The 23,840-nt window shown below is 43.2% G+C and overlaps 1 protein-coding gene across 1 annotated transcript in view; it reads right to left on the bottom strand.

Moving 5' to 3' along the window:
- Positions 1-23,840, bottom strand: part of tm9sf3 (transmembrane 9 superfamily member 3) — a 146,953-nt gene that overhangs the window by 72,956 nt on the left and 50,157 nt on the right. Inside the window, exons 5-7 of the mRNA XM_068020250.1 lie at positions 16,463-16,540; positions 14,643-14,774; positions 8,725-8,891 (exon numbers count right to left, since the gene is read on the bottom strand). Of these exons, the coding sequence (XP_067876351.1) occupies positions 8,725-8,891; positions 14,643-14,774; positions 16,463-16,540 (377 nt within the window). The remainder of the gene's footprint in view (positions 1-8,724; positions 8,892-14,642; positions 14,775-16,462; positions 16,541-23,840) is intronic.

Here is a 23,840-nt window from a genome sequence, read left to right as displayed (position 1 = left end):
CTCGACCCTTCCCCTCCCTCCCAGAACCGTGACAGGGTTCCCCTTGTCCTCACTTTCCACCCCATCAGCCTCCATATCCAAAGGATCATCCTCCACCATTTCCGCCACCTCCAGCGTGATGCCACTACCAAACGCATCTTCCCCTCCCTTCCCGTCAGCATTCCGAAAGGATCGTTCCCTCCGCAACATCCTGGTCCACTCCTCCATTACCCTCACCACCTCGTCCCCGTCCCATGGCACCTTCCCCTGTAATTGCAGGAGGTGTAATACCTGCCCATTTACCTCCTCTCTCCTCACTATCCCAGGCCCCAAACACTCCTTTCAGGTGAAGCAGCGATTTACTTGTACCTCTTTCAATGTAGTAAACAGTATTCGCTGCTCACAATGTGGTCTCCTCAACATTAGGGAGACCAAACGCAGACTGGGTGACCGCTTTGCGGAACACTTCCGCTCAGTCTGCAAGCAGGACCCTGAGCTTCCGGTTGCTTGCCATTTCAACACTCCCCCCTGCTCTCATCTCTATCCTGGGCTTGCTGAAGTGTTCCACTGAACATCAATGCAAGCTCGAGGAACAGCATCTCATTTTCCGATTAGGCACACTACAGCCTGCCGGACTGAACACGGAGTTCAATAATTTCAGAGCATGACAGGCCCCCCATTTTACTTTTATTTTGAGCTATTTTTTCTTATTTACATTTTTTACTATTTTTTTTCTTTGGTTTATTTCATTTCATTGTAGTTTGTTCAGTTTGCTTACCCACTGTTTTTTTTCATGTTTGTACTTGCTGCTGCTCAATCTTCAGTTCGTTAACACCCTATCTGTACTAATGCTTTGTCTTTCAACATACCATGAAGATATTGTTTGCCTTTGCTCCATGACTTCTTGGTCAGCTATGTGGCCTTGTCCAATCTACACCTTCTCTGTTATCTCTTGCCCCATCCCCGGCTCACTTGCTTATAACCTTTGACATTTTTAATATTTGTCAGTTCCAAAGAAGGGTCACTGACCCGAAACGTTAACTCTGCTTCTCTTTCCACAGATGCTGCCAGACCTGTTGAGTGGTTCCAGCATTTCTTGCTTTTATTTGGCCAGTTTTCACATTAGCCTCAACAGCACAAGTCATGCTGCTTAACGAGAAGCATCACAGCCAAGCCCAATTCATTCCATACAAGTGTTTTTCCAGCAGGGATGACTGGATAGTAATCAAATTGGACACTGCTAATCTAGAGCACCTCATTATTCAGCACCAATATTGTTGGCAGAAAAGGCATGTAACATTTTACAACAGGGAAGATGGAACATTTTAAAAGCTTCAAATTATAAATGTTAAGCAACTGGCCTTAAACACAGCCACAGAGGTACTCCAAAAACTATGACCAAGTCATTTCCAGCTTTGAAGACGTTTTTATTTCATTTGTTTCCCAGCATGCGCCAACCCCGCACGATGGTGCTGGTAGCTACTTGACCACCTCACCCAAAAATGCATTCTTCAACTGGAAGCATTAGACTGAGCGTTGGTAGGTTGCTCTCTGAAGGTGCTATTGTAGCCAAGCCTGATCACAATCTAGTGGTGCGAGACCCCTTGGGGATGAGTGACCATAATATGATAGAATTCTTCATCAAGACAGAGGGTGACTTAGTTGATTCCGAGACAAGGGTCCTGAATCTTAGTAAAGGAAACTACGAAGGTATGAGGCACGAGTTGGCCATGATGGATTGGGAAACATTACTTAAAGGGATGACGGTGGATAGGCAATGGCAAACATTTAAAGAGTACATGGATGAACTGCAACAATTGTTTATCCCGGTCTGGTGCAAAAGTAAAACGGGAAAGGTAGCCAAACTATGGCTTACAAGGGAAATTAGAGATAGCATTAGATCCAAGGAAGAGGCATATAAATTTGCCAGGAAAATCAACAGACCTGAGGATTGGGAGCAGTTTAGAATTCAGCAAAGGAGGACCAAGGGATTGATTAAGAAGGGGAAAATAGAGTACGAGAGCAAGCTTGCAGGGAACATTAAAAACTGACAGTAAAAATTTCTATAGGTATGCGAAGAGAAAAAGATTGGTGAAGACAAATGTATGTCCCTTACAGTCAGAAACAGGGGAATTTATTATGGGGAATAAAGAAATGGCTGGACAGCTAAATGCATACTTTGTGTCCTCCTTTGTGAAGACAGAACCAAATATCATACCAGAAATATTGGGGAACTCAGGGCTTAGTGAGAGAGAGGAACTGAAAGAATCAGTATGAGTAGAGAAATGGTGTTGGACAAATTGATGGGATTGAAGGCCGATAAATCTTCAGGGTCTGATGGTATGCATTCCAGAGTACTTAAGGAAGTAGCCCTAGAAATAGTGGATGCATTGGTGGTCATCTTCCAAGATTCTATAGACTCTGGAACAGCTCCTACAGATTGGAGGGTAGCTAATGTAACCCCACTATTTAAAAAGGCAGGTAGAGAGAAAGCAGGAAATTATAGACCAGTCAGCCTGATGTCGGTAGTGGGGAAAATTCTAGAGTCCATTATCAAAGATTTTATAGCAGAGCACTTCGAGAACAGTAGCAGAATCAGGCAGAGTCAGCATGGATTTATGAAAGGGAAATCATGCTTGACAAATCTACTAGAATTCTTCAAGGACGTAACTAGTAGAGCTAATGAGGGGGAGCCAGTGGATGTGGTTTATTTGGATTTTCAGAAGGCTTTCGACAAAGTCCCACATAAGAGATTAGCATGTAAAATTAAAGCGCATGGGATTGGGGGTAGTGCATTGCAATGGATAGAAAATTGGTTGGCGGACAGGAGACAAAAGAGTTGGGATAATTGGGTCTTTTTCCGAATGGCAGGCAGTGACTATTGGGGTACTGCAGGGATCGGTGCTAGGACTCCAGCTATTCACAATATACATTAACGATTTAGATGAGGAAATTAAATATACTATCTCCAAATTTGCAGAGGACACAAAACTGGGTAGGAGAGCGAGTTGTGAGGAGGATGCAGAGAGGCTTCAGGGTGATTTGGACAAGTTGAGTGAGTAGGCTAATGCATGGCAGATGCAGTATAATGTGGATAAATGTGAGGTTATCCACTTTGGTAGCAAAAGCAGGAAGGCAGATTATCCGAATGGCTATAAACTGAGAGAGGGGAATATGCAGCGAGACCTGGGTGTTCTTGTACACCAGTCATTGAAGGTAAGCATGCAGGTGCAACAGGCGGTAAAAAAGGCAAATGGTATGTTGGCCTTCAAAGCGAGAGGATTAGAGTACAGGAACAGGGATGTCTTGCTGCAATTATACAGGGCCTTGGTGAGGCCACACCTGGAATAGTGTGTGCAGTTTTGGTCTCCTTATCCGAGGAAGAATGTTCTTGCTATAGAGGGAGTGCAGCCAAGGTTTACCAGACTGATTCCTGGGATGGTGGGATTGACTTATGAGGAGAGATTATAGAGTCGTACTGCATAGAAACAGGCCCTTCGGCCCAACGCGTCCATGCCGACCATAATGCCCATGTGCCTGCATTAATCCCATATCCCTCAAAGCCTTGCTCATTCAAGTACCTGTCCAGATGCCTCTTAAGTGTAGCTACTGTTCCTGCCTCCACCACCTCCTCAGGCAGCTCATTCCAGATACCCACTATTCTTTGTGTGAAAAATTTACCACTTTGATCCCCTTTAAACCTCCTCCCTCTCACCTTAAATCTATGCCCGCTAGTTTTAGTCACCCCTACCATGGGAAACAGACTCTGGCTATCTACCCTATCTATGCCTCTCAATTTTATATACCTCTATCATGTCCCCTCTCAGCCTCCTTTGTTCCAGGGAAAACAGACACAGCCTATCCAATCTCTCTTTATAACTCAAGCCCTCCAAACCAGGCAACATCCTTGTGAATCGTTTCTGCACCCTCTCTGGCTTAATCACATCTTTCCTGTAGTGCGGCGACCAGAACTGCACACAGTACTCCAAATGCGGCCTAACCAACGTTATGTACAACTGTAACATGACGTCCCAACTCTTGTACTCAGTGCCTCGGTCGATGAAAGCAAACATGCCATACGCCTTCTTTACCACCCTGTCTACCTGTGTTGTCACTTTCAGGGAACTATGTACTTGCATCCCAAGGTCTGTCTGCTCAACAACACTCCCCAGGGCCCTGCCATCCACTGTATATGTCCTGCCCTGGTTTAACTTCCCAAAATGCATAACTTCACACTTGTCTGCGTTAAATTCCATTTGCCACTCCCTTGCCCACTTTTCCAGTTGATCTATATCCTGTTGTAACCTTTGACAACCTTCTTCATTGTCCACTATACCACCAATTTTGGTGTCATCTGCAAACTTAATAATCATGCCCCTTACCTTCACATCCAAGTCATTAATATATATGACAAACAAGAGGGCCCAGCACCAATCCCTGTGGCACACCACTGGTCACTGGCCTCCATTCTGAAAAACAACCCTCCACTACCACCCTCTGCCTCCTGTCACCAAGCCAATTTTGTATCCAATTGGCTAGCTCATCCTGGATCCCATGTGTTCGAACCTTCTGGACCAGCCTACCATGCGGGACCTTGTCAAAGGCCTTTCTAAAGTTCATGTAGACAACGGCCATCGCCCTGCCCTCGTCAATCCTCTTGGTCACCTCCTCGAAAAACTCAATCAAATTCATGAGACATGATTTCCCACGCACAAAGCCATGCTGACTATCCCTAATCAGACCATGCCTTTCCAGATGCATAGAAATCCTGTCTCAGAATCCCTTTCAATAACTTTCCCACCACTGATGTAAGGCTCACTGGCCTGTATTTTCCTGCTGCCCTTCTTAAATAAAGGCACAACATTAGCTATCCTCTAGTCTTCCGGGTACCTTACCCGTTGCTAGCGATGATACAAAAATCTCCGCCAGGGCCCTAGCAATCTCCTCCCTTGCTTCCTATAGGATACATCTGGTCAGGCCCTGGGGATTTATCCACCTTAATGCACTTCAAAACCTCCTCCTTTGTAATGTTGATATGCTCCAGGATATCACTGTTCTCTCCCTTGAGCTCACTAGCTTCCATGACCTTCTCCACGGTAAATAGACGAGAAATATTCATTTAGAACCTCGTCCATTTCCCGTGGCTCCACACACAGATTGCCACACTGATCCTTAACGGGACCTACTCTCTCCCTAGCTACCCTTTTACTTTTAATCTACTTATAGAATCTTTTAGAATTCTCCTTTATCTTATCTGACAGGGAAATCTCATGGCCCCTTTTCGCCCTCCTAATTTCCTTAAATGTAGTCCTACATCCCTATACTCCTCGAGGGACTCGCTCGATCCCAGCTGCCTATACCTGGCATATGCCTCCTTCTTTGTCCTGACCAGACCCTCAATCTCGCTCGTCAACCAAGGTTCCCTAAACTTGCCAGCCTTGCCCTTCCATCTTACAGGAACATGCCGGCCCTGAACTCTTCCTATCTCACTTTTAAAAGCCTCCCATTTGCCAGACGTCCCTTTACCTGTAAACAGCCTCCCCCATTCAACTTTTGAGAGTTCCTGTCTGATGCCATCGAAATTAGCCTTCCCCCAATTTAGGACTTCAACCTGAGGACCAGTCCTATCCCTTTCCATAACTATCTTGAAGCTGATTGAGTTATAGTCACTGGTACCAAAGTGCTTCTCCACTGACACAACCACCTGCCCATCCTCATTTCCTAAGAGAAGGTCGAGTGTAGCCCCTTCTCTGGTAGGGCCATCCACATACTGCTTCAGGAAACTATCCTGGACACACTTAACAAATTCTTCCCCATCTGATCCCTTAACACTAAAGCAGTCCCAGTCAATATTAGGGAAGTTAAAATCACCTACTATTACACCCTATAATTCCTACAGCTATCTGTGATTTCCCTACATATATGCTCCTCCACTTCCCTCTGACTATTGGGGGACCTATAGTACAATCCCAAAGTGATCACCCCTTTCTTATTTCTGAGTTCTACCCATATGGCCTCGCTGGACATTCCCCCCGGGATATCCTCTCTAAGTACTGCCGTGATGTCCCCCCTCTCTTACCTCCACCTCTGTAACCGACTGAGTCAGTTAGGATTATATTCGCTGGAGTTCAGAACAGTGAGGGGGGATCTCATAGAAATCTATAAAATTCTAACAGGACTTGACAGGGTAGATGCAGGAAGGATGTTCCCGATGGTGGACGAGTCCAGAACCAGGGGTCATAGTCTAAGGATACAGGGTAAACCTTTCAAGACTGAGATGAGGAGAAATTTCTTCACCCAGAGAGTGGTGAGCCTGTCGAATTCGCTACCACAGAAAGCAGTTGAAGCCAAAACATTGTATGTTTTCAAGGAGGAGTTAGATATAGCTCTTGGGTCTAAAGGGATCAAAGGGTATGGGCAAAAGGTGGGTAAGCACATGCACACACTAAAACTTTCAAGCATAGTAGATAGTGATCAAGAGTGGGAACCCTGGCTAGTATTCTACTGCCCTAAGCCATAAGAGCTGACGCAAATTGGAGCAATTCAACAGCTTGATTTCGCCCAAAAGTTGCTGCTTAGTATAAAGCTCAGCTGAGCTCACATGTGCTAATGCTGCCCTCTGATGGGCGATAAAAGAAGCAATGTCTGAGAACGAACAATCCCTTTATCGTTACTGAGAAACTTTTGTTAAAAAAAAAGCAGGCTTGTACCAGGAAAGCAGTAAAAACACAACTATCAGCCTTCATGTCCTTGGGGCATAGAACATCAGGTAAATTATGGAAAAGCCTACAGTCCACTGTGCACAGCTTTCGGTGCTCTCAAACTATGCATTTTACCCCTACCGCCCATTCCAAGTGCTTGCGTGAAGAGCTTCCTGATATCTTTCAATAATTTGAATGTGCACTCTTCCATCCTGCTGCCAAGGATTATGTCGAAGGCATGGTCTGGATTTACCTTTTTCAGGACATTTATTATCTACACAGCCAGCTGTTCAAGGTGCTGCTACTTCAAGTGCAGTACTACTCCAGTCAAGGTCCTGACTCGGAATTGAAAGGTGGAGACAAAAAAGCACCAATACCATACTACAAACGTCAACCTTGTGAGAAACATACTGAAGAAGAGAGCAGGGAGCTGATTAATCAGCTACCGATAGTATAATACTCATCATCTATACTTATCAGTCAGCTGTCATGATCATTTGAGCTACAGGGGCTGTGTTTAAGGCCAGTTGCTTGACATTTGAGGCCGAATATCATTTCAAGCTTTTAAAGTATCACATCATTCCCATTATAAAATGCTGCATGCATTTTCGACCAGCGATACTGATGCTGAATAAGGAAGTGCTCTAGATCCACTTTAGAGGTTAACCCTGCAGGATATTTTGTCTTGCTAAACTGCTTTTTTTAAAAAAAAAATTGCCCTCGACACCTCTATAAAATTCCCCACAAACCTTTCCAGACTTAAGGACCCAGGTTTCTCCAGCTTCCTCACAACTCGATCTTCTGTCCCTTTTCCACGTTGTTTATAGCACCTGAATGTATTCTTTGATGGTCTGCGTACAAAACTTACACTCAGGCAGCTATGCCTTGAGTAGCAGTATAGTTTCAAAGGAATCAAGGGTTATCGGGGGTAGATGGGAGTGTGGAATTCGAAACAAACAGATCAGCCATGATCTTATTGAATGGCAGAGCAGGCTCGAGGGGCCGAATAGCCTGCTGCTGCTCTTAATTCATACGTTCAACATATCCAGTGACGTCTGCTCGAAAGAGCCGTGTGGATGCTGGGAAGAACACTATCAGTTTAGTTGTGAGGCACTCTACTGCAAAATAGCCTATACATACAAAGAGTGCAACTTATCAATCCAAAGACAACTGGGTGAGGTATCAGAGTTTTGCTAGCACCAAGGAAACGTATCAAGGGCATGAATTAGCAGGACAGCCCAAAACTGGAGAGAGGAGAAACTAGTAAATTTAAAAAATGTGTTTTCCTTTTAGCTACTGCAAAATATAAAAATAACCTTGCAATCAGAGCTGGAGCTCAGTAAGGTGCGGCAGGAAGTCGGGCCACACTGACGCAACACGACACACTGAGCCCATCACCACTTTTTCCTGCTTCCCTACAAACTGTGATTTTTGATAGGATATTTCTACAGGCTCTGGCGATTCCAATTCTTCTAGCTGCCCATTATTTCACAATGGGGTGCGTCACAGATGTGTTTGATCCATTTCTGCATGATCTCAGCTTATGCTTACAGTCCAGCAGATGGGTGGGGTTGTGGGGGTTGGCAGTACAAAAACAAAGGCTAATCTTCCCACCCCAGCTCACAATAGCTCTGAAGTCAGCTGTATAGGAAGCAATCTGCTGCACTCTCTCGTGTCCCCCAGTATGAGATCAGCAAGCTCCTTGTTTGAGGTTAAGCATCTCACTGGACAGTACAATCACCTACAATAATTTCCGAAGTAGGGTCACTGACCTGAAACGTTAACTCTGCTTCTCCCTCCACAGATGCTGCCAGACCGGCTGAGTATTTCCAGCATTTCTTGTTTTTAGTACAATCGCCTACTAGGCCATAAGAAGAAAGCCACAAAAGGATTCTCAACATCTACAGACTATACTTTAACTTTAGCTTGAATTGCCACATTTCTCACACTGAAAGGAACATCGCACACAATCTTCTGCAGAAGCGCTCACTAAACTAATATTTTATAATAGTAAATGACCATAACACGAGATACACATACTTACTCTGTGTACAAGTCTTCTACCATTGCCACAACAATGACAATGAAGGACACGAAGAATATCTGGCAACCAGATCCTATCAGTGATGAGAATATTAGCGGGTGACTAGATGGTCTAAAAACATCGCCATGAACTTGTTTCCACCCATACTCATCTCCCAGATCTCTGTCCTGTTAAAATATAATTTTACTATAGTTAGACTCGTGCACCTTCAATCCAGTTAGGAAACATGCAACACTTGTAAACTGATGCCAAAAGAAACCTCAACAAGCTGGGCAAAAGTCAAAGCAAGTAACATCACAAGCAGTGCAACCCAAATGCCAATTCTGGAGGGCTGTAGGTGGTATTTTGGCACCTGAAAACAAACATTTTACTTAAAGTTGACATTTTATTGACTTTTCAGAAGATACCTGCAATTGAAAGTGTAAACTATAAACCAATGGAGTCTCATATGCTGTGCCACATCTGGCCCTTGATCTCCAGAAATCCTACTTGTACTGGGTTGGCACAGGCAACCCTGAGATCGGTTCCAAAAAGCTTGTGAACCATATATTCAACCACAATGTTACCAATGTTAATGCTACCTCATGCCCCAGTTCAAGTTTCTGACCACTTTTTGGTTGATTCTGATGCTGTGGTGCAATAAAGTGCTTTGAAGGATATTACTTAGATGATGGCCTTTTTTCGTGCCTGCTCCTCTGATACTGAGGAAGAGCTTAAATGGCCTCCCTGATGTAAACCATAAAAGTTTTTGATTAAATCTATATACCGCTGCAGTAAGTGCACAGGATTTGACAAGTCACAATACGAATATTCTGATTTTTAAGACAGGCAATTCAAAGTTCAAAATTGGGACAACAAATTAAATGCTGTGATTTTGCAAATACTCAAGAGCATTTAAATCTTATACAGATCTAAGAAAGCACAGCTGCTTTCCTGAGTGGCATGCTTACCAAAGGCGCTATATGCTCAGCTAAAGAAAGGAAACAATAAGGGGCCAGCATAAAATGTAAAAGGAAGTCTTAAACTGCATTTGAATGTTGAATATTTTCATCAACTTCTGAGAAAGCGTCACCCAAAGTAAATTAGTTTTTCAAAAATTTGAAGCACCATGATAAGGCTTCTCAAAGAAATCAAAAGCTCAGACAGCAAAATGCAATATCTGCTGCGCAGGCCAGTCTACAAAGCACTGCCTGGCACAGAGTGTGGTTGAATGGCCTCAACCAGTCCTGTGGTGACAGCATGAATCAAAATCATTGTGAAAGGTAACAATTCACTCATTGGATGCGGGCATCGCTGACAAAGACTGCATTTGCTGGCCACCCCTCTAATTGCCTTTGAGGGGTTAGTGGTGAGCTGCCCTCTTGAACTGCGGATACACCCACAGTGCTGTTCATGAGAAAGTTCCAGGTTTTTGACCCAGTGACGCTGAAGGAGCGGCGATATATATCCAAGCCAGAAGGTATGTGACTTGGAGGTGGTGGTGTTCCCTTGCATTTGCTGTCCATGTCCTTTCAGGGGGTAGAATTTGTGGGTTTGGGAGGTGCTGTCGAAGAAGCAATGGCAAGTTACCACAGTGCATCCTGTATAGTAATCACTGCAGCCACGATGCCCTGATGGAGTTGAGTGTGAAGGTTTATGGTGGGGGAGGTTGGGCTGTCAATCAAGCAGGCTGCATTGTCCCAGATGGTGTTGAGATTCCTGAGCTTTGTTGAACGTACATAAATCCAGGCAGATGGACAGTATTCCACCATACTCTTGACTTGTCTGATTTGCCTTGTAGATAGTGGTTAGGCTTTGAGAAGTCAGGTGGTGTGTTACTCACTGCAGAATACCCAGCTGCTCTTGTAGCCACAGTACTTATGTGGCTGGTCCAATTAAGTATCTGGTCAATGTTGACACCCCAGAATTTTGATTCAGTGATGGTAATTCTGTTGAATGTCAAAGGGAGATGGTTAGGCTCTCTTGGAGCTGGCCATTGCCTGGCTTTTACAGAGTGTGAATTTTACTTGCCACTCATCAGCCCAAGCCTAAATGCTGTCCAGGTCTTGCATACGGACACAGACTGCTTCATTATCTGAGGAGTTGTGAATGGAAGTGAACATTGTGCAATCATCAGCAAGCATCCTCACTTCTGACCTTATGATGGAGGGAAGGTCATTGATGACGCAGCTGAAGATGGTTGGGCCTAGGACACTACCCTGAGGAACTCCTGCAGCAATGTCCTGGGCTGAGATGATTGTCCTTCAACAACCACAACCATCTTTTTTTTTGTGCTAGGTATGACACCAGCCAGTGAACAGTCTTCCACCAACTTCAATTTCACTAGGGCTCCTTGATGTCACACTCGATCAAACGCTGCCTGATGTCAAGGGCAGTCACTCTGACCTCACCTTTTGTCCATGTTTGGACCAAGGCTGTAATGAGATCTGGAGCTGAGTGGTCCTGGTAGGAACAGACTGAGCAGTGAGCAAGTTATTCAGGAGCAAGTGCTGCTTGATTGCGGTGTCAATGACACTTTCCATCATTTTGCTGATGATTGATGTCGGCTGATGGGGTAATAATTGGCTGGATTGGATTTGTCTTGCTTTTTGTGGACAGGACATACTTATGCAATTTTCCACATTGTCAGGTAGATGTCAGTGCTATAGCTGTACTGGAATAGCTTGGCTAGAGATGAGGCTAGTTCTGGAGCTCAAGTCTTCAGCACTACACAGCCATGATGTCGTTGAGGTCCATAGCCTTTGCTGTATTCAGTGAGCTCAGTCGTCCCTTAATACCATGAGGAGTGATTCAAGTTTGCCATCAGTGATGGCAGGGAACTCAGGAGGAGGTTGAGATGGATCATCTACTTGGTATTTCTGGCTGAAGACGCAAATCCTTCAGTCTTGTCTTTTGTACTGACATGCTGGGCTCTCCCCATCAGTGAGGATGGGGGTTTGCATGGAACCTCCTCCTCTGGTTGGTTGTTTAATTGTCCAGCAGCATTCCTGACTGGATGTTACAGGACTGCACAACTTTGACCTGATCATTAGTTGTATCATCACTTAGCTGTGTCTATAGCATGCTGCTTCTCTTGTTTAGCATGCATGTAGTCCTATGCTACAGCTTTGCATGGTTGACAGTTTTTTTTTTAAGTACGTCTGGTAATGCTCCTGGCATGCTCTCCTGCACTCCTCATTGAAACAGGGTTGATCCCCTGGCTTTGATGGTAATGGTAGAGAGAGGGATTTGCCAGGCCATGAGGTTAGAGATTGTGGTTGAATACAATTCTACTGCTGCTGATGGCTCACAGTGCCTCATGGATGTCCAGTTTTGAGCTGCTAGATCTGTTCAGAATCTAACCCATTCAGCATGGTGGTAAAGCCACACATGATACAGGGCATCGTCAGTGTGAAGATGGGACTGTGCCTTCACAAGGATGCAGTGGTCACTCCTACCAATACTGTCATGGACAGATGGATCTGCGATAGAGGTGTGCAAAGGAAACCCAACCCAAGTCCAAATGTTGGACCCGGAAGCCCGACCCAGATACATGCCGTCGGATTCCATCGGGGTCAGGTCGGGTAGCAGGCCTTTATCCGTGTATAGATGTAAAGGCCTGCCACCCGACCCAACCCAGACGGGTCCCAACGACGTGTTGGGTTCTGGTCGGGTCGGACTTCCGGGTCCGGAATTCGGGCTCGCGTTGGGTTTTCTTTGCATACCTCTAATCTGCGACAGGTTGAGTGGGGAGGATGAGGCCAAGTCGGTTTTCCTTTCGTGTTGGGTTATCTCACCACCTGCCGCAGGCCCAGTCTAGCAGCTATGTCCTTCAGGACTCGGCCAGGTTGGTCAGTACCGGTGCTACAAAGTCACATTGGTGATGGACATTGAAGTACCCCACCCAGAGTGCATTCTATGCCCTTGCTACCCTCAGTGCTGCTTCCAGGCGGTGTTCAACATGGAACAGTGCTGATTCATCAACTCAGGAAGGGGTGGTAAGTAGCAAGAAGGTTTCCTTGCCTATGTTTGACCTGGTGCCTGAGACTTCATGGGGTCTGGAGCCAATGTTGAGAACTCCCAGGACCACTCACTGTCTATCTCTGTCCTGCCGGCGCAGTGGTGGGGCGGCATAGTGGTTAGCACCGCAGCCTCACAGCTCCAGGGACCCGGGTTCGATTCTGGGTACTGCCTGTGCAGAGTTTGCAAGTTCTCCGTGACCGCGTGGGTTTTCGCCGGGTGCTCCGGTTTCCTCCCACAGCCAAAGACTTGCAGGTGATAGGTAAATTGGCCGTTGTAAATTGCACCTAGTGTAGGTAGGTGGTAGGGAATATGGGATTACTGTAGGGTTAGTATAAATGGGTGGTTGTTGGTCAGCACAGACTCGGTGGGCCGAAGGGCCTGTTTCAGTGCTGTATCTCTAAATAAAAATAAAATAACTCTTGATGGTCTGTCCTGGTGAGACAGGACATATCCACTGATGGTGATGGATGAGTCTGAGACGTTGGCTGAAAGGTATGATTCTGTGGGTACAATTATGTTAGACTGTTGCTGGACTAGCTTGTGGGACAGCTCTCCCAATTTTGGCCCAAGTTCTCAGCTGTTAGTGAAGAGGACTTTGCAGTGTTGACTGGGTTGGGTGTGCCTAGTTCGATATGTCAGTTTGTCCTTGCAGTTTTATTCTCATTGGACTTCTTTGTAGCGATTTAATAAAACCGAGTGGCTTGCTAGACCATTTCAGAGAGCAGTTAAGAGTCAACCACATTGCTATGGGTCTGAAGTCACAGATAGGTAGATCGGGTAAAGATGGCAGATGCCCTTCACTAAAGGACATTATTGAACCGAGTTTTACAACAATCTGGTTATTTCATGATCACCGTTACTGATACTAGCTTGTTATTCCAGATTTGTGCCATTAACTGAATTTAAATCCCAGCTGCCATGGTGGGATTTGAACTCATGTCTCTGGATCATTAGTCTAGGCTTCTGGATTACTAGTCCAGCAACCACTATCCTACGTACACATCCAATCAACCCTGAAACGCCCTGGACATATAACCCATTTTAATTTCCTTCGTTTCTTTGGTCCTTTCTAACCTCCTTCACTGTACATTAATTAGCTTTCATAGGTAAATCCCAAATCATTAACATTAATATCTGGGTAAAGTGCTCGGTGACATACCCAGGTTACAGAAATCCCTAGTCAGTCCATATTATTGGGATTATGCTCATGCCTCTGGAATATCACTCTCCAGTCATTAAGTGATAGATCACCATATCAGAACTCTAGCTTTGAACTATTAAGCTATTTTTTAAAAAAACAATGAACAAGTGACTACATAAATAAAATATACATACTCATAATAAAAACATTTTCTTAAAAGAATAAAAGGTTATGGATTTATGACAACTTGTTTCTCTATAAACTGTTTTAACAACCAATTTTATGTGCTTCTTGTCTCAAGAACTGCGGGAGCGTCTAAAATCTACCCGTCTTTCTATGAAGATTTCAATTTGTTAACTTCATTAAAGGGCACTCTGTCCCACCTTTTTTTTCAAATTAAGTTCTCGTCAAACTGCTGCCAGGTTACCTTAGAAATGCATAAGTGCCAGCGATTCTAAAAGTAACAGGCTGTCATATCCATGACTCGGCCAGCGAGGAAGTACACCTTTGGAAATCAAGTGTTAAGACTCTCAAAGCAGTTATCAATAAGACAACAACACATGTCAAAACACGTGAAACCATACAGGCAGAGGCCATGCATGTTTAAACACACATATTGTGCTCGATTTAAAGGTGCAGCTACCAGACCAAAGCAAGACAGGACTGCTTCATACTTCTCAAAGCCTCATGCTATCCCATGTCCTAAGAAGCAAGTCAATCATCAGTCTCAAAAAGCCACCTCCAAAATTACCATTATCAAATGACATAGCCTTACCATATCATCCATTTCTTCTTCCTTACTATACCTAGCATAATCCTTTCGTAGCGTGCGCATTAGAATCATGGAAACCAATCCAACCAGGAAAATAACCATCATGAAGGAGTTGAAGATAGAAAACCAGTGGATCTGTCAGCACAAAAAAGTGACATCTTAAGAATTTACTTCTGTTAATTTTTACTTTACAGAATTGGCATGCAAAATTAAATTTCACAACCAAAATAAATTCCCTGTCACAAACCGATATTCAATAAGATGAGCTTTAACATTTATAGAAGCAGCTCATCCCAATGGCTTAATTACAGCCAGCTCAACCACACTGACCAGAAGTCCTTAGTTAAATTCTCAGTCTGCGTGAAATTGACCTCAGCAAAGTAAAATTGTCCATGGTGCCCCTGTATTAGGGAGGAGGAATGACCTTTAGGCAACTAAGAATCAGAGCATCAATTTCATTTTGTAATGAAAGTTTTTCCAGTCCAGCATGGTTTTCATCTCCTGGCCATTAATGGGTATTATGTGGAGAAGGCAGTTAACTTGGCGTTATCAGGGCTTCTGACTTATTATTTCTCAATACTCAAATTGCATTTTATTGTTTATATATCTAATTTATATACCTGTTCACAGATTCAAATTTTTGCTCCCATCTATAATGTACGCTTCAACTAACTGAGCAAACCCACAGAAGATCAGCTAAGGCATGTTCAAAGTTGTGAATAGCATACACTCTACATTACAATGCATCTGCAGATTGGATTCTGGGAAGCTTCAACCAATCTACTATTCACTTAATCCACTGTCTCAAGTGCGTTAGCCGTGGCTCAGTTGGTCGCACTTCCCCAGTCAGAAGGTTGTGGCTTCAAGTCTCATGTTTGAGACTTGGGTACAAAAATCTAGGCTGACGTTTCACTGCAGTATTGGGGGAATGTTGCACTGTTGGAAATGCTGTCTTTCAGATGAAATGATAAACCAAGGCCTGTTTGCTCTCTCAGGTGGACATAAAAGATCCCATGGCTCTATTGCAAAGAGCAGGTTAGTTATCCCTGGTGTGCTGCCCAATATTTCTCCCTCAATCAACATCAGTAAAAAAAAAAAATCTGGTTATTACACGGCTGTTTGTGGGAGCTTGCGGTGTGCAAATTGGCTGTTGTATTTCCTACATTACAATAGTGACTAGACTTCAAAAAGTATTCATTGGCTGTCTTAAAGCACTTTGGGATGCCCTGAGGAGGCAAAAGGTGTTATGTAAATGCAAGTCATTCTTTCTCTCAAAATTCAACCACAGCCCCTGGCTCATTGCAAGAAATGCCTTGGGAGATCTACTATCACTGAAAATTATATTAACGAAGCCCAAATGCAGAAAATCAAAGAGCACCCCAATAAGCTAGTCACTCTACTGGACAAAAGCATGGCTCAGCACAGCACTCAGTCATACAGATGACAGGACATTCGATTCAAATTCTAATCTGCGGTGAATTAGAATTTCACAACTGGAGTAACGACTGGAGAGATACAATTTGCTTCAGTTCTCAAAGGATAGGGAGTAGGGGAGAAAAAAGAAACCCAGGGCTCCAACTGATTATTTTTCAGTGATAAGCGCAATGCCTGGCTGAGAGAATGATCAGAATTGGCTGTGATGTCCTCTATGGCTGAAAAGCAAGCAACATACACTGTCCAAGTTCACACATTCAGAACAGGCACTAGGTTGAAAAAGTGGTGCTATCATCAGTTTGAATCAAGGCCTGTTCAGAAGAGTGAAGGGGGAAAAAAAACAGGCAAAAAAGTGTCACGAGAACAGTAATTTTTAAAATGTAACATACTCTGTGCTGGAAGAAGGATGGGTCAAGGTACTTATCAAATCGGTCCTCAAACTTCACATCAGATTTTTTCCATTTCATCTAAAAAACAGAAAAGACCAATTGAGTTTAGAACAATACACAGTGGCACACAAGGTGAAGTTGACAGAAATATGATCAACTGTTAGAACATGACTGCACAATTTGATTTACCTGGTCATCAGGATTTACAATGCAGACTACCCGAAATCTCAGTGCATAAAAATCTATCCCATTTAAGATTTATGTAACATTTAAAATGTTACTGCATTGTCAGGAGGTCATGTCATGTAACTTCATGACATGTTGTTCCCCTTGAGTGATCATTCTTTCCTTGGTTAAGTAATTTGCCATACTTAGGTTGAGTGATAATGGAGATTCTGGCCAAAGAAAACATGATTAGAACTGTAAGAGTAATTTGGGACAAAGTATGCAACCTTCCTCCTCTTTGCACTTATCTATACAACTCTCAAAATCCAAACTCTTAAAGTATCAGAACTGTGACAGCAAAACTAAGTCCAGCAGTGGATAAACCAGTGACTTGTGATTGTGGGGAGCTCCAAGTGACCTGGCATTGTTAACAGTGTTTAACATGCCACCACCAAACCCTGATTGATTCGCAGCTCTGCCACTTAATTACAAACTCGCGTGTAATTGTTTGAAGATGGGACTGGAGCAGCTCTGGTAGAAAGTTATTCAGTGGCCTAACATGTTATGCATCGAGGCAATGAACGGAGATCCATAGGAATTGGTGCCAGTGAAGTTATCAAGCTTTCAGTGGCACCATATTAGAGTATCAGCTAGCGAAAATGCACTAAGAAATTTTTCAGTGAAGGAAACATTCAGAAAAGCAAACTACTTGTCCAGTAGGAATATCCCTTATAGGCTGTTAAACTGCAATTTTAGTATCAAGCGAAAGTGCTGTCACATGGTAGTATAGTATTCTGGGAATGTGGCTGATGCTGGAAAGGCTGCATTTACAGCCCAACCCCTATGTCTACTTAGGCCACTTCAATCAAGCACATAATAAGGACTAGAATCAGTTGAGGGTCAGACTGGTGGGGATGGCAGGTTCCCTTTCCCAAAGAACATTAGTAAGTTTTTAGAAACAGAACATTTGCCATGATGGAATCTGAACTCTCACCTTCTGGTTTGCTAATCCAGTGTCATAATCAATAGACTACCAGACATCTTCAGTTTAGTTTTAGTTTAGTTTAGAGATACAGCACTGAAACAGGCCCATCGGCCCACCGAGTCTGTGCCGACCATCAACCACCCATTTATACTAATCCTACACTAATTCCATATTCCTACCTCATCCCCACCTGTCCCTATATTTCCCTACCACCTACCTATACTAGGGGCAATTGCTAATGGCCAATTTACATATCAACCTGCAAGTCTTTGGCATGTGGGAGGAAACCGGAGCACCCGGAGGAAACCCACGCAGACAAAGGGAGAACTTGCAGACACAGGGAGAACTTGCAAACTCCACGCAGGCAGTACCCAGAATTGAACCTGGGTCGCTGGAGCTGTGAGGTTGCGGTGCTAACCACTGCGCCGCCCCAATTGAAGTAGCTGATCTCAGTGTGATCTAAGATTTAGCAAGACGTTGAAAAAAAATAAACTGCAGTTGCACCGCAGCTAGTTTAGAGCACAGGTACCAGGAGGTGGGTCTCACGGCCCCTAGGCACGAAGCAACAATTTTTTTTTGGCCAGAACACCCATGTATAGACTAAGTATGACAAAATCACGAAAAAAAGGATTGGCAACTAAATATTGTAGATTATGACACTCAGAAAAAAGGAAGAAGTGAGGGGTAGCGGTGGGCGCGAGGTGCTAGCTCAACAATAGAGTTAACAATGGCAGCTGAATAAACAGCCTTAACTAACAAAGTTAGAAATAAAAATTCACTTGGATTGAAATAAAGGATAAAAAGGGAAAAATCACATTAGAGATACACTATAGACCACCTAAAAGTAGAAAACAGGTGGAGGAAGAATTCTATGACTAGAGTTATAATTGTTGGAGATTTTAATTATCCAAAAATTGACTGGTAAGGGAAATGCTCGTGGTGAAGGGGAAGGTTCTCCCCCAACATCCCCCTCCTCACGTCTTCAGGACTGTTTTCTCAGCCAGTATGTTTCTTATGTCGACAATGAAGGAAGTGCTACTTTATTGGGTCTTGGATAATGAAGTAAGGAACGAGGTAAGTAACAACAACTTGTATTTATATAGCACCTTCAAAAGTAATAAAACGTCCCAAGGCGCTTCACAAAAACATTTGACACCAAGCCACAAAAGGAGATATTAGGCCAGGCGATCAAATACTTGGCCAAAGAGGTAGGTTTTAAGGAGCATCTTAAAAGGAGGAAAGAGTGGCAGAGGGGTTTAGGGAGGGAATTTCAGAGTTTGGGGCCTTGGCAGTTGAAGGTATGGCCACCAATGGTGGAGCAATTAAAATCAGAGATACTTAAGAGGCCAGAATTAGACGACTGCAGATATTTTGAAGGGTTGTGGGGCTGGGGAGATTAGAGACAGGGAGGGGTGATTCCATGGAGGAATTTGAAAGTAAGGATGTGAACATTAAAATTGAGGCACTGCTTAACTGGGAGTCAATGGAGGTCAGCAAGAACAGGAGTGATGGGTGCACAGGACTTCATGCAAGTTAGGACATGGGCAGCAGATCTGGGTGGCCTAAGTTTGTGGAGGGTAGAAGGTGGGGAGGCCAGCCAGGAGAGTATTGGAATAGTCAAGTCCAGAGGTAACAAAGACATGAATGTGAGTTTCAGCAGATGAGCTGAGGCAGGGATGGTGTTGGGCAAGGTTACGGAGGTGGAAATAAGTGGTGCTCGTGATGACGTGGATATGCGGTCAGCTGCTCATCTGGGGGTCAAATATGAAGGTTGCAAACAGTCTGGTTCAGCTTCTGTCAGCAGTCAAGGAGAGGGATGGAGTTGGTGGTTTGGGAATTAAGTTTGTCACAGGGAGCAAAGACAATGGTTTGGCCTTCCCAGTATTTAACTGGATATTTAAGTGATCGAAAAGTAGGGGAAAAGTGGCAATATAATTATTTCAGTGCAAGAATAGAAAAAGTAAAAAAAAATCTTGGACAGGATACTTGATGGGGAGGGAATAAATAGTGAAATAAAAACAGACCTTACACAGCTGGAGAGCAAAAAATAATTGAAGATAACTGTAAATCAGCAAAAATAAATACAAAGATGGAAACAATACAAATTAAGCACATTTCAGTAAGGGAAAAAAGGGAGTATACTGAGGTTGGGGTTCAATGAAAGAGGGTCATAAGCTTTTACTGCTCATAGGGTAGCTAATAAAACCAGGACACATATAAGCAAAGTTAAGAAAGATTAGCGTAAGAGAGCAAATCAGCGGAAAAAAAAACAATGGCCAATTAAAACACTTTCCACAGGCACATTAACAGTACTATAGTTCATGTGGAGGTAGGTCTGCCAACAGATGGAGGGAGCAAACTTGAATGGAAATTGAGGAAACAAAGGTGGCAAAACAGTACTTCTTAGATTTCAGAGAAGGTGATCACTGGGACCCAGAACCACCAAGAGGTGGGTGTTGGACAGTTAGTGAAGGCAATTCAGAGAGATAGCACATGACAGTTACTAAAGAATATAATCAAACTTACGGCAGACAATTCATCAGGATTTGATTTACATATGTAGCTTGGGGGGGGGGGGGGGAGGGAAGAATTTCAGATTATAATTTTCCACAATTCTGTGAAAAGTAAAATGTGCCAGAGGATTGGTCAGTGGCAAATGTGACACTCCTTTCAAAAAAGCAAATAGGGTAAGGCAGATATGATGGCCCATTTGTCTTAAAACCGCTACAACCTGTACCAAAAAGATGGAAATGCTAACTGCTTAGTAAAATTTAAGTTAATCACAGTCATTAAGCATGAATGTATAAATGGCAAATCATGCTTGACTGACCTTGGAAGAAATAACAGAGAATCAAGGAACTACAATGGATGTCGATTTTCAAAGAGACAAGGCATCATATAAAAGACTTATAAGATAATGGTACAGGGAAGGAGGAGAAATATGATCATGTAGATGAAGAAGTGATTGGCGGGCAGAAAGCAACAGGGAGGGGTAAATGGTAACTTTTAGCCTGGAAAGATCTGGTGAGTGGTAAGCCACAGGAGTTTGTATTGTGGCTTCTCATTTACGTATACCATATTACCATGCACCTTAGAGAGAGCATAAGGCCACATAAAAACAAACAACTAGAGGCATCGAACACAAAAGTCATTATCTTTATCACAGTCTCTTATGTGGTAACTTCTCTTTTTAAAAATCTACATCCATTGCAGTTCCTTCATCCTCTATTATTTCTTCAAACATTTCAAAGTATGAGGTAATACTGAACTTGTACAAAAGAGCAGACTGCATAGTGTACATTTCTGAGTATTCCATTATAGGAAGGATATAAAAGCAATGGTAAAGATACAGGATTGATTTATTAGGATATCACTGAAAGATTGGAGCTTTTTTCACTAAAGCTGAGAAGGAAAAAGGATGATCTGATAGAGGTCATCAACATTCTGAAGGGTTCTGACAGGATAGCAATAAATAGTTTCCATTGGTCAGCAAAACAATAAGGTAGTAATTTTCTTGACTGTGTTCAGGATAATTTTCTGCAACAATATATCCTAGAACTAAAAAAAGGGGCAGGCCACATTAGCCAGATTTAGTTAGCATCTTATCTGTGTGGACATTTACTTAATAGTGACCATAAAATGATTGAGTTCAATGCTATGTTTGAAAGCAAGAAACGCTAAACAGCTAAGACTTCAATGGAATGCAACACAGATTGTCCACCATAAACAGAACAAATCTGTTAATGGCAAAACAATAAAATATCAGTGGGAGGACTTTAAAAAAGAATGTGAGATACAGAACCAGTTTATACCCCTAAAGAAAAAGAGCTCTACCTGCCCCCAAAAAGCCAAAGACAACTCAAGAGGGAAGGGACAACATAAAGCTAAAGGCAAAAGCATAAAATAATGCAAAAAAAAAGCATATTCTAACAACTGGGAGAGACACAAAGAACAGTTAAGAGCTACAAAAAGGGAGAATGAATATAAACTTGCAAAGGATATTAAAAATCATCATTTTTTTTAATTAGGAAAAAGAGGGTGGTTAAGAGCAATGTGGGCCCCTTAAAAACTGACAATGGCGATATTATAAATGAAAATAAGGACATATTAAGTAATAATTTTGTGTCAGTATTTACAATAGAGGAAGAGGATGGCATGCTGATATCTCAAGGAAATTAATATTGAGTCAGGGAAGAGGACTTAAGAATTGCTGAAAATAGAGACATGTTGAATCTTTTCATCTTGCACTCTTCAAGACAATATGCAAGAATACCAATGTAAGGGAAGACAACAACTTATACTGCAGGAGAAGAGAGTGCTGATTGGTTAGTAAGTGAACTCTGATTGGTAGAGGCGCTGCCATGGTGAATACACCAATTTACGGTGACTGACAGTTAACTGCCAAGCTTTGTTTGAAACTTAAACCAGGCAGCTTAACTGATTGGTCAAGGCATTGCCTATATACCTAGAATCACACTGACATCAAAGACATGCTGCGTGATAATGGCTACCCTGATCAGATCATTTCTCGCTGTATATCGCGCAAACTTATGAACGGGCCTAGGGCCGTCATTTTCAGTCCTGAAAAGTGCTCAGTCTACCTCAAATTACTCTGGAAGGGTAATGTATCCCAAACATTTAGCAACAGGTAAAGCTAGCTGTTTCACGCTGCTATTATGCAGTAGCAACACGTATGTTGTGCGCCACTAATAGGATGCTGCCGTCAAGCCAAAAAGACATCCTGCCTGTCACACAACTAAGTAATGTGATATATGAATTTCAATGCCAGTGTGATGCTAGGTATATAGGCCGTACATCCCAAAGATTGGCAGATCGTATCAAACAAACGTCCCTTCCGCTGTTCGCAACAGGCAAGGTACAGGCCGTACCCAACCAACACGCGCTTGCAAAACTCAAAAAACAGTGTCCAACATTAGATGTGATTCAGTGATTGGACAACATTTGCTAAATAATCCACAATGAGCTAAGAATTATGCTGACAACCAATTTATGATTGTCAGTAGGGCTCGCAGCATGGCGCATTTGTGCATACTGGAAGCTACATATATTAATACACAGGGCCCTGTGCTTTGCAGACAGAAAGAACATGTGCGCACACTGCGCCTGTTTCGGCTGAACAAAATAAAAGTGACAGCCATTTGCTGGTTCATTCTTCAGGGCAACGCCTTGACCAGAGTCAAGCTGCCTGGTTTAAATTTCAAACAAAGCTTGGTTGTTAACTGTCAGTCACTGTAAATTGGTACATTCTCCATAGCAACGCCTCATTATAGGAAGGATGTGGAAGCTTTAGAGAGGGTGCAGAGGAGATTTACCAGGATTCTGCCTGGACTGGAGGGCATGTCTTACGAAGAAAGGTTGAGGGAGCTAGGGCTTTTCTCATTGGAGCGAAGCAGGATGAGAGGTGACTTGATAGAGGGGTACAAGATGATGAGAGGCATAGATAGAGTGGATAGCCAGAGACTTTTTCCCAGGGTGGAAAGGGCTATCACCAGGGGGCATAATTTTAAGTTGATTGGTGGAAGGTTTCGGGGAGATGTCAGAGGTAGGTTCTTTACACAGAGAGTGGTGGGTGCGTGGAATGCGCTGCCAGCGGTGGTAGCAGAAGCAGATACATTAGGGACATTTAAGCGACTCTTGGATAGGTACATGGATGATAGTAGTATGAAGGGTGTGTAGGTAGTTTGATCCTAGAGTAGGTTAAAGGTTCGGCACAACATCGTGGGCCGAAGGGCCTGTACTGTGCTGTACTGTTCTATGTTCTATTAACGCCTCTACCAGAGTTCACTTGCCAACCAATCAGCACTCTTTTCTCATGCAGTATAAGTTGTTGTCTTCCCTTACATTGGTTATTCTTGCATATTGTCCTGTGAGTGCAAGATGAAAAGCTTTGACAACATGTCTCTATTTTCAGCAACTCTCAAGTTCTGTACTACCAAATGACTATTTGAAGAGGACTTAGCAAAAATTAGTAAAAACAAGTTAAAAACCAGAGAGTAAGTAATGGCACTAGAGACAAATCCCCAGGACAGATGGTTTTCACCCTAGGGTTTTAAAGAAAGTAGGTGAGATGTCCTATGATTTTCCAAAGTTCTCACAATTCAGGAATCATTCCTTTAGCCTGGAAAACTGCACATGTTATCCTGCTAGTTAAGGGTAAGGAATTGTAGACCAGTTAGCCTAACATCCATTATCAGGAAATTACCAGAG

The sequence above is a fragment of the Heterodontus francisci genome, chromosome 42, assembly GCF_036365525.1.
Source record: "Heterodontus francisci isolate sHetFra1 chromosome 42, sHetFra1.hap1, whole genome shotgun sequence".
Taxonomy (NCBI): domain Eukaryota; kingdom Metazoa; phylum Chordata; class Chondrichthyes; order Heterodontiformes; family Heterodontidae; genus Heterodontus; species Heterodontus francisci.
Note: the sequence above shows the minus strand (reverse complement) of the source record. Positions and strands in the feature narration are given on the sequence as shown.